At 40.4% G+C, this 10,910-nt stretch overlaps 1 protein-coding gene across 2 annotated transcripts; it reads left to right on the plus strand.

The window, feature by feature from the left end:
• Nucleotides 1-6,376: 6,376 nt before the first annotated feature.
• On the plus strand, nt 6,377-10,854 carry LOC139480065 (uncharacterized). 2 transcript variants are annotated; one of them, XM_071263045.1, is made up of 4 exons: nt 6,377-6,528; nt 7,079-7,206; nt 8,964-9,101; nt 10,486-10,854. In XM_071263045.1, exons 2-4 carry the CDS (start codon nt 7,087-7,089, stop codon nt 10,561-10,563), a joined length of 336 nt encoding a protein of 111 aa, XP_071119146.1. In that variant the 5' UTR covers nt 6,377-6,528; nt 7,079-7,086; the 3' UTR covers nt 10,564-10,854. The 2 variants fall into 2 exon arrangements, with proteins under 2 accessions (XP_071119146.1, XP_071119147.1); XM_071263046.1 differs by having other exon boundaries at nt 6,377-6,504.
• Nucleotides 10,855-10,910: the final 56 nt, after the last annotated feature.

Genomic DNA, 10,910 nt, shown 5'->3' on the forward strand with positions numbered 1-10,910 from the left:
GATTGTGGGTTCGAATCCCGGTTCGCCCCGATTATGTTTCTAGGTTTATCAGCACCATACCCGTGCTCGTGGGTTTCACCGAAGTGGTAAACATCTGAGGCCTGCATCACCTCGGGCTTTCCTCACACATATAAGCTGACACGCTGCGATATAACTGGAATACTGTTAAAAGAGGCGATTTCATTTCATGTTTTTAATCAAGGTGTCCTAGTGAATTGATGCACGTCGCAGGCAAGACCTGTTATATTACAATATAGATCTTGATCATCGATCACACTGCCTTGACAGGCTGCTGCCATTTTATTTGAAGCAAATACAAGTGACATGAGGGGTGGAATCTGATTGGTCAATAGGAGGGGCATAGAAAGGACATAACTCGTAATAGCCACAAGTGGTGATAAGATCGAGCCCAGAAATTCCAGCCTAGTTCAGTTAAGTCCCTTTCCTCGGGAAGATGTGCTGTTCCAAGATGCACCATCCATGCTGTGCAGCCATTGTGTCCATCTGATCCCATGTTTAGTTTTCTTGTTATATGCCTTAATCCCAAGGTGATCTACCATGACTTTATCATTTAATAAATAATCAATGTGTATACCATATTTAATTTTTTTGTTAGTGATGCAGATAAAGTGCTATGAAATGATGAGTTTATATGTTTCAGAAGTACAAGGTTGCTTGGCATCATTGTGTAGAGGATTCTTCCTTCAACATCATTGTCTATATACAGTTGATGTATGAACAGAAAATGGACTAAATCAAATGTTGAAAGATAATTTTAATGAGACAGGATTAACAAGCTGGCATATTCTCTGCCAGTGTTGTCTACAATGTACATAATAACAGACTCAAACCTGAAGCCCTCCAGCAGTGCCTCTGAGTTCCCTGTCACACACTAACCCTGGTCTCGGGTGATTGGAGTCGCATCATTCTTATTAATACATGTACAACATAATATACATTAACAGAAACAAACCTGAAGCCCTCCAGCAGTGCCTCTGAGTTCCCTGTCACACACTAACCCTGGTCTCGGGTGATTGGAGTCACATCATTCTTATTAATACATGTACAACATAATATACATTAACAGAAACAAACCTGAAGCCCTCCAGCAGTGCCTCTGAGTTCCCTGTCACACACTAACCCTGGTCTCGGGTGATTGGAGTCACATCATTCTTATTAATACATGTACAACATCATATACATTAACAGAAACAAACCTGAAGCCCTCTAGCAGTGCCTCTGAGTTCCCTGTCACACACTAACCCTGGTCTCGGGTGATTGGAGTCACATCATTCTTATTAATACATGTACAACATCATATACATTAACAGACACAAACTTCAAGCCCTCCAGCAGTGCCTCTGAGTTCCCTGTCACACACTAACCCTGGTCTCAGGTGATTGGAGTCAAATCATTCTTATTAATAAATGTACAACATATACTACTCAAAATTTGATAAGGATCACTAGGTGATATGTGAGTAAGTTACCACAAACATAACAAAAGACATGACTCTGATTCAGAAACATGTTTAATCATGTTATGAATGAAAATTCATGAACGGCATGAACTTGTATCAATATGGAATGTTTGAAATCTGCGAACACCAAAAGGCATTTCATTAAAAAATGTTAACAGCAAACAAGAGAAAGAATTACACAGTTATGAGGGATAGTCCATCATTACACTTAGTCGATGAAGTGTCAATATCGAGTATGACCTCCCCTTGCATCAATGACGGCCTGACAACGTCGAGATATGCTGTCAATAAGCACCCAGATGTTCCCAATGGGAAGGTTGTTCCACTCTTCCACGAGGACATGTCCGAGCTCTGCCAAAGTCGTGGGTTGTGCTCTACGGCGTGAAAGGGCAACCTGCAGCATGTTCCAGACATGCTCAATCGGGTTCAAGTCCGGCGAGCGCGCTGGCCAATCCATGCGGACAATTGTCTCCTGCTCAAGGTACTGCTCAACCACCCTGGCGCGATGAGGACCCCAGACCATGATGGAACCACCACCATAACGGTCATGTTCACTGATGTTGGCATCATGGAAACGTTCACGTTGTCGTCGCCACACCCGCTGCCTCCTGTCTGTAAAGTCCAAACAATACCTGGACTCATTGGTGAACAGAACTGGAACCCAATCGTTCCGTGTCCAAGTGACATGATCTTCAGCCCATTCCAATCGCTCCCGCCGGTGTCGAACAGTCAGGGGGATTCGGACACATGCCCTTCTCGAGTAGAGACCTGCATTGTGAAGACGATTCCGTATCGTCTGAGTGGACACATTCACCCCCGAGGCGTTCAGGAGGTCGTTACGTAGGCTGGTTGCTGTCCAGAAGGGATGACGTCGTGCCTGAAGAGCCACAAAATGATCTTGGCGTTGGGTTGTCGACCTCTGACGACCACCTCCATGTCGGTGTGCTGCTGTACCAAAATTTTGCTGTCGGGACCAGGCCCTGCTTACAACGCTCTGGCTGACGTTTAGTGCATTGGCAATGTCACGTTGTGAATAGCCAGCATCAAGCATTCAAATACATCTGCCCAGTTGTTCTGTCGTCAGGCGACGCCTTACACGTTGAGGGGGCACTGCATAGATAAACGTAGTGTAAACACTCAATTGAGTTTAAAGTTTCAGAATGAATCAGACACCGTTGCCTTATTGGAAATCGTGCAATGGTAGCAAAATTTCCCATGGCATGAAATGCACGTGCAAGTGTGTTGGAGACGTTTTTGATTTCACTTGAACACAATATTGCCAGTTATGCAGTTATTTTGTTTTTTTATTAAGAAAAATATCTACGATCCTTATCAAATTTTGAGTAGTATAATATACATTAACGGAAACAAACCTCAAGCCCTCCAGCAGTGCCTCTGAGTTCCCTGTCACACACTAACCATGGTCTCGGGTTACTGGAGTCACATCATTCTTATTAATACATGTACAACCCAATATTCATTACAACAGTTGGGTGGGACCAATGCGTTCAAGTTTCGAGATTTTTTCCCTGAGTATATGTTGCAAAAAACTTAAATATGCAGGCGACAAAGCACGGACGTTGGAGTAGGCTGTCCTTTAGCTGGATCATTTGAAATATAAATAGTAATACAATAGTCTGTCATTAGCAGACTACAGAACAGGTACCAACAAACCCAAAACATTGACGATCAATCCCGTCCAGGGTCGACCCAGGTTGATGACAAGAGCACAGGATCAATCCGACACCAGGCTCTATGAAATCGAGCTCAAAGAGCGAATGCAACTTTCATCAGCCTCCTGGTGTGCAAGTTATTGGTCAGATGATTAGAATTCATCCACATGCAGCTAATCTCCATTCTCGATGGCCATGTGCTGTGCTGACCCTTACAAATCATCACACTGCCAACATACGCCAATGGTGTGCACAACATCGAAACTGGGGTAATCATTGCTGGTAACTTGTCATTTTTTTTCAGATGGGTTCTGATTCACTTGGCACTTCTTTCATAGGCATGGTGGTGTCTGGCGACGTCGAAATGAACTTTAAGCCAATGTCAACTTGAGATGTCATAACTGATTTGGCGGTGGACTGGTTATGGTGTGGGGTGGCTTCACTGTGACTGACCAAACACCACTCCATATTGTGCAAGGAAGGGCCACTGGACAGTACTATTGGGACAACATACTGACAACCTCTGTTGTCCCATTTGCAAGATGGGTGGGTCGACATATCGTCTTTCCAGATGACAAAACATGTGCATGAATCATCAACGCTCACCTCCAGCAGCACAATATCCACAGAATGCAATGGTCAGCAATGAGCCCAGACCTTTCCCTCCACTGAACTCTTCTGGCACATGATAGGGAGAGGGGCTTAATGGGGATAATTTTTACATAATATCATCTTTGGCACATTATACTACATTCACAAGATCAGATATATTGACCTCAAACTTCCTGCTGTTTCTCTTGAACTCCCTGTCACACACAAACCCTGGACCCAAGTCAGGGCATATGAAACACAAAGAAGGTTAAATAAGGAGGATTTTATACATAACATCATGTGCCAGGAGCTATTTACAGTGACACACGTAAGGCCAAATAAAAAGTACCGTATTCGATGTAATAAGCACCCAGGGCGCTCTCAAAATTAAAAATAGGGGGCTCTTTTTAAAATATTATTTTGGAGAAAAAAACAGAGTTGAAAGATAAATTTCGTGGTTTATGCTGACAGCCTGAAATGTTTATATACGGCAGATATATTTTCCCAGAATTTTTGAGGGTGCATATTACACACGAATAAATCGGTCTTGTGTACATTGATCAATCGGAAGGGGTGCTAATTGGGATTGTTCACTAGCCAATATATTAGCAAATATCGCCATGGGCGCCTATAAGAGCGGGGCGCTTATTACGTCAAATACGGTACTTGTGTTTCAGGTAACATGGACCAAACAGGTATGCGGGAGTAGGTAAGGTGCTACTTTTTTTATATCGTTTTAATGATGTTGAGCATGGATGGCTTGCAGAGAACGCATGTTAGATGCAAAGTATCTAAAACTTGTAGGTAAAAAAAGCTGCAGCAAAAATAAATCTGATTTTTAACCAAATGATTAATAAGGGTTTTTCTTGACCACTGTTTCAACCATGAAAAAAAAAATTGTGTCGCAAGTGAAACAATGGGTCAGTAGGGTTACTTTTAAATTTTTATTTTTTATGGCTAATATACACTGCGATGTTCCCGGTCACACACAACTCTGTCTTGGATTGGGGGTTTGGGGGTTGGGGGTTGGGGGTTGAGGGTAGTTGTGTGTGGTGGATGAGAGTGTTGAGTTATGTTGAAACAATCTACATGTAGCATAAAGTTACACTTTCGTAACGTGAAAAAACTAGACAATAGCTAAAATACAGGATAGTCAATGTCTACATTCCTTCTAAGACACCGAGTACAGTGTTGCCATTATAGAACAACCTGCCCCTAAACCTGATACAACACACCGATACAACACTGGCAGTACAGTCACAATCCTTGACCCCTCTTCTTCAGAAGACATTCAAACTGGAGGCTTAAATCTGGGCATCTGTCCACATTTCCTGATAGAAGAATTAGTGTTTCCTTCACCTTCGGTACCACATTTCCCTTGTTCTTCCCACCATCCTGACACTGCATGTCATTCTCAGGTGACCCACATAACACTGGGACCATGTCTTCAGTGGAGGTATTAAGGAAGTAGGTCTTTATATCCCAATCATCCTGAGATACACCTGGCATGTTAAGTGGCTCTTGTAGAGCTTTCATCACCCGTGTCATATGGTCACAGCTACTGACCTTGGCTTGTTTCTGGACCTTGTCACGAGTTCTGTTTGTGCCAGTATGTGCATTAGTGCTAGGCACAGTGTGCAGGGTTATCTGCACCTCAATTGTCATATACTGAATCCCTGAGTGATGATGCACATCAAATTGCAGTTCTTTCATTCTTCCTCTTTGAACTAAATGTAAACAAATAAAAAAAACATATGTTTAGATGTTTAACAGTTATCACACTTTGAGGTAAAAAATTGCATGTATTTAATGAGACTGACAGATATGGACCACCATCAATGTTTTTGATTGACATAAACTAAGACAGTATTATCACATCCAAAATATGGAAACAGAACCCACCTTTTTGTTACGATCTGCAGTTATTTATTTGCCTTTGACAATGCAGACACAAAGATTGTCAAAATTTGCTTTTATGTTTATTCTCATTGCTAACAAATTCAAAGGTAGAAGGTCTGGTTGACATATTGTTCTTTCCCATATGTATTTCCAGGGACCATACATACATACTGCATATATGATATGCAGTATATGGTCTCTGGTATATTTTTTTGCAAACTTTATGTTAAACATGCTCAAACTCTTGCCATCAATCCAAGATACCAGTTACAATGTGCATACACAGATTTCACAAAGCATTGCACAGTAATCATACCGGTATATGGTCTCTGTCTCTATGTAAGTTCTCTACTTACAAAACGGGTGTGTATATTTTTATTTACTGACCAATAACGAGTTCCTTGGCCTTATAAGCTGTATATTCAACAAAATTGCATGATTACTATACGCAAATTGGAAAACCAAGACAAAAAAGCACCCTTTTTACCAAATGTCACCTGACAGTAGTGTACATCAAAGACTTAAATTTCAACTTCTGGAGCATTTAACTTCGCGCACCTGTCGCACTTTCGTATAAAATATCTAAGTTACTACTGCTAAAACACATTAATTTATTTCTAATATTATTTTATTCCGTATAATCACAAATTTCGTCACTGATATTTGTAGGATGTGCGATTTGAAATGTACGCAACTAAAGTTGCCAACTCGACATGACATGCGTTGTCGAGACATGGCGATGTGAGGAGTTTGCACATCAACATTACCCCCTTGTCTCTGGACTAGAATACTACAGCTAATGCTTTGGCAGACATGGTAGAACATTGACTGAGATGCCATAGCCCACAGATAACAAAAAAGGTGAAACGTTGCATAGGATTTTAGGTGAGAACTCATTTCTGTATCATGCATCCGATATAATAGCCAATAGTGATGACACAGGCCCCTGAAGCAGGGTAGTGAAACACCGTAATCAGGTAGGTTGTTGCAGCCTGATTACAGAGATGGGTAGTATGTTGCAGTCTGATTACAGAGACGGGTATTATGTTGCAGTCTGATTACAGAGACAGGTAGTATGTTGCAGTCTGATTACAGAGACAGGTAGTATGTTGCAGTCTGATTACAGAGACAGGTAGTATGTTGCAGTCTGATTATAGAGACAGGTAGTATGTTGCAGTCTGATAACAGAGACAGGTAGGTTGTGGTAGTCAGATAACAGAGACAGGTAGGTTGTTGCAGCCTGATTACAGAGATGGGTAGGTTATTGCAGTCAGATTACAAAGATTGGTAGGTTGTTGCGGTCTGAAAAGCAGCGCAAAACTATACGCTCTTACCCCAGTTTAAATTTGAAATAGTTGATTTATTAAAATTTAACTTGATATGGCTTGTTTTTTTCCTATTTGTTAACTTGCTTACTTTGTTTATTTTGTGACAGATTGAGCCATGAGAGGTGTATTAAAGCTCTCTGTTTATCTACTGTGCTTGTCCCTCTTGCTAGAGCTGGTTCTCGTCAGCGGAGTGGAGTTCACCTTCAAGAGATACAGCTACAAGAAGAAACGAGATGTCAGTATTGTCAGGATAAGAAGTTACTAATCACTGATTCTGTTCATTATAAAGCTCTTGCTCACTTCTTTGATCAGCCAAAGACTTATATACGTCTTTGGATAGGCATTTAAAAGTTGGAGTACTAAGGATAAGAATTTATGGATGAACAACTGTAATAAAGAAGTTGTTCATCCATAAATTCTTAACCTTACTTAGCTCTTGCACAGTTTGAGAACATGAATCATTATTATGTGTATATCCATTGTCTTTTGAATAAGTGTTTTCAAGACGAATGTAGGAAACTTCTCCTTAACTTTATTCAACATTATTATTATCAGTATAATCAGTATTATTTTACACTTGTTGCAGAAGATATGACACCCTTGTGAGGGGGAATTGGTCTACAGCAGGCTTGTAAGAGGTGACAAACAGGAATGCATGCTCAGACTTGGTTGATGCATGTCATCACATCCCAGTTTGTTTAGATCGATGCTCAAGATGTCAATCACTGGATTGTCTGGTCCAGACTCAGTTATTACTTTTGTCATATAGCTGGAATACTGCCTAAAGCAGAGTTAATTAGACAACATGACAGCAATCCAAATTTTCAGAAATATTGGTGATACATGTGATATGGATACCTTCATTTGACTTTGGGACCTGTGAAGATCCAGGGTAGAATAGATCTTCAGCAACCCATGCTTGCCGTAAAAGGCTACTAATGGGATCGGGTGGTTAAGCTTGGTGACTTGGTTGATGCATGTCATCGTATACTAATTGCGTAGATAAATGCTCATGATGTCAATCACTGGATTGTCTGTCCAGACTCGATTACTTACAGACCACCGTCATATAGCTGGAATATTGCTGAGTGAGGCGTTTAACAACAAACAAACATTTGACTTTGGCTTGACAAATCTTCTGTGTCATTGTAGTTTGTTGTCAGTATTAGAAATTAAGGGTGTATTTGAGTCTAGAGTTATGATGAGTCCTCAAAGAATTTCATTCTTAAGTGCGAATATTTCAAGATGATATATAGTAAAGGGATGAAGAACTAGGATCAATCATTAGTTGATGACTGAACATTTACCACATAGGGACAATCTGTCAGTCTTTTGAAGTTATTCAGACACTATGTTATACTCAATCTCAAAATCAGATCTTTTACCCCAATACGATACTTCTCTGCGTGAAGATCAGGGTGCCGTTGTACAAAGCAATCTGAGCGCTAAGATGATCATAACTCCCATATCTTAACATAGACTTACGACAGTCATAGCGCTAAGGTTGTTTTGTAGGTAACCCTGAGGATACCTCCATAGGTCATTTTGGAAGGACTTTCTTATCTTCCAGTTAATGTCGAGGCTTACAAATTCTGAGTGAGTGAAGCATTCAGACAGGCATGTCTGATTTATGTATCACAAAGACAAATATGATTGGGGAGTGAAAAGAAATAGCCACACTATACATTGTTGTTGATATTGTATACATGGCATCTACAGGCAAAAGTGTGTACTATCAAGGGAATATTTGTGTTCTTTCAGCCTTCTTTTGCTGAGATTGAAATTTAAGGTGGTAAACCACTTTCGATAAGCCATATCATTTTAGAAGCTGCATCTTCTTGGATGAAAACCCACTCATCTTTCATTTATAATGGTCAGTCCAAATTCATGCAGGTTTCACCGGATACGACTTGTAGAGGGGTTGCAGAGACACATCATATTGGAGATTGTCAGATACCTGATTTTAATGAGATTGTGATATACTGCTTGCAGGACAAGCGTTACAAGCATGCGAAGGAGAGATGTGAACGAGCTGGAGTATGTGAAGGGAAGGGGAGCGTGGACTTCATCAAGTGTCTGCGGGAATGCATGTCCCAGAAGTGCTATGATGAACTGTATGGACCTGATGAAGTAAGTGTTGTAGGTCTGTAGTGGTCAGAAGTGATCACTTTGTCGTATCCTAGATCTCTTTGTGGAGTAAGGCTCAGCTTCATACCTCAGTCTCCGTATCCTGGTATGGAATAAATGTTTGTTCGGATGAGGCCGGGTGGATAGGTCATCTGCTAGAGAGCGGAAGGTCGGTGGATCATTGACCGGCTACATATAGCTACTATTCAGAGATAGATAATAATAAATAACTGATTTTCTACACCAATTAATTAATATGCAGTTGTGCCTTTTGCATGCTTATAAGTTAATATACCATAGGTATTCCACCATTAGACAGTATTTGCCAAATTTCCCATGCTCAATTTCTGAGTGCTGTATTGACAGTCATTTTATATGATTCATAATGAAAACTTTACTTCATTGTCAGTAAGGATCTTAAAAACTTACAAGGAGAAACCGTGGTTTCCCATGTATTATTTTTAGAATTAATATCTTCCTCAGTCATTTGTCTGTAGTAATCAGAATATATTCATATTTTTAAACGTATCCAATCTCACACTGTGCATTTCTTCCTTCTTTTGATCCTAAAACAAAGTGTCTAGCTTCTGAAACCATTTCACCCGAACACCCTTCGCATCACCATTGTCTCCACCCAAACAAATGGGACACATACTACAATCCCGTCAAAGTGGTTTGATCACCTGACACCTCATAGTGCCACATCATTCTCTGTCTTGGAGCTGACAGGCTAGTGTAACTGTGAGGCAGGGATGGACGAGCGGACATGTACGTGTGAGATAGGATAATTATATGATTATATAAATTAATGTAAAATATTCAAATCTTTTAACTTAACCTACCTCACACCATGCATTTTATCCCACGGATGGAGGGTGGGTCCAGATTCCCTAGCCTGTAGTGGTCTACAGCCGTGAGATACACACGAGTAGGCTGGTGTTCAACATGCTACAACCATGACTTTCGATCGAAAGGAAGAAATGCATAGTGTGAGATGGGATATGTTTAAAAATATGAATATATTCTGATTACAACAGACAAATGTCACGATGAATGGGATTGTAGTGTGTGACCCATTTGTTTTGGTGGGGACTATGGTGATGCCAGGGGTGTTCGGCCGAAATGGTTTCGTTGGGAACGTTGTTTTAGGATGTTTCCACACAAGGATCAAGAGAAAAAGGAAGAAATGCATAGTGTGAGATACGAGAAGTATATTAATATACGATTTAATGTAAAATTATCAACTTGTTTGAAAAAAAGATTGAGGTGATGCAAGGAAAGACAGGGATTTTAGCTCATATGGACACTTTTAGCTATCCTATAGTCAGTATTTGAATTCAATATTTGTGACTGTTCACAAGGCAAATGATCTATTTTGTGTTTGCAGTTAGAGGAAGGAGAGGTGGACGTGAGACTCAATTCTTTCAAAGGCTGTCTTTATCAACAACCATATGAGAACTTCTAAATGAATACAAGTTGTGCATCCAGTAGTACTGCCAGTGGTGGCCTTCATAACATGACAGTGCTTGTGTCAAGACTTTCCAAGAGTGTCAGTAGTAATCCCAATAGTGGCTTACACGGAAAAGTTACTGTGTCAGAACAAAGACCTCACATCATTTCATCGTAGTGTATGTATGTATACATAAATATTTCAGAAAGACGTTCAGTCCAACATATTCATGCTCCCAGTACATTTTTCTGGATTATCATGGGTTGTTTTACAAAACCTCGGAAATTAAAGGAGTGAAATGTTTACAATAAGATTCTTGATGTTTTGCATCAAGTACACTTTGTGTATATGTTTTGTACATT

Source organism: Haliotis cracherodii, unplaced genomic scaffold (genome assembly GCF_022045235.1).
Source record: "Haliotis cracherodii isolate W230 unplaced genomic scaffold, xgHalCrac1.p SCAF_4, whole genome shotgun sequence".
Taxonomy (NCBI): domain Eukaryota; kingdom Metazoa; phylum Mollusca; class Gastropoda; order Lepetellida; family Haliotidae; genus Haliotis; species Haliotis cracherodii.

Excerpts from the sequence above, each read along its gene's own strand:
- LOC139480065 (XM_071263045.1), top strand. The coding sequence starts at position 7,087 with ATGAGAGGTGTATTAAAGCTCTCTGTTTATCTACTGTGCTTGTCCCTC. Across the intron at positions 7,207-8,963 it reads GCTACAAGAAGAAACGAGAT|GACAAGCGTTACAAGCATGC; the intron begins GTCAGTATTGTC and ends TACTGCTTGCAG. Across the intron at positions 9,102-10,485 it reads AACTGTATGGACCTGATGAA|TTAGAGGAAGGAGAGGTGGA; the intron begins GTAAGTGTTGTA and ends TTGTGTTTGCAG.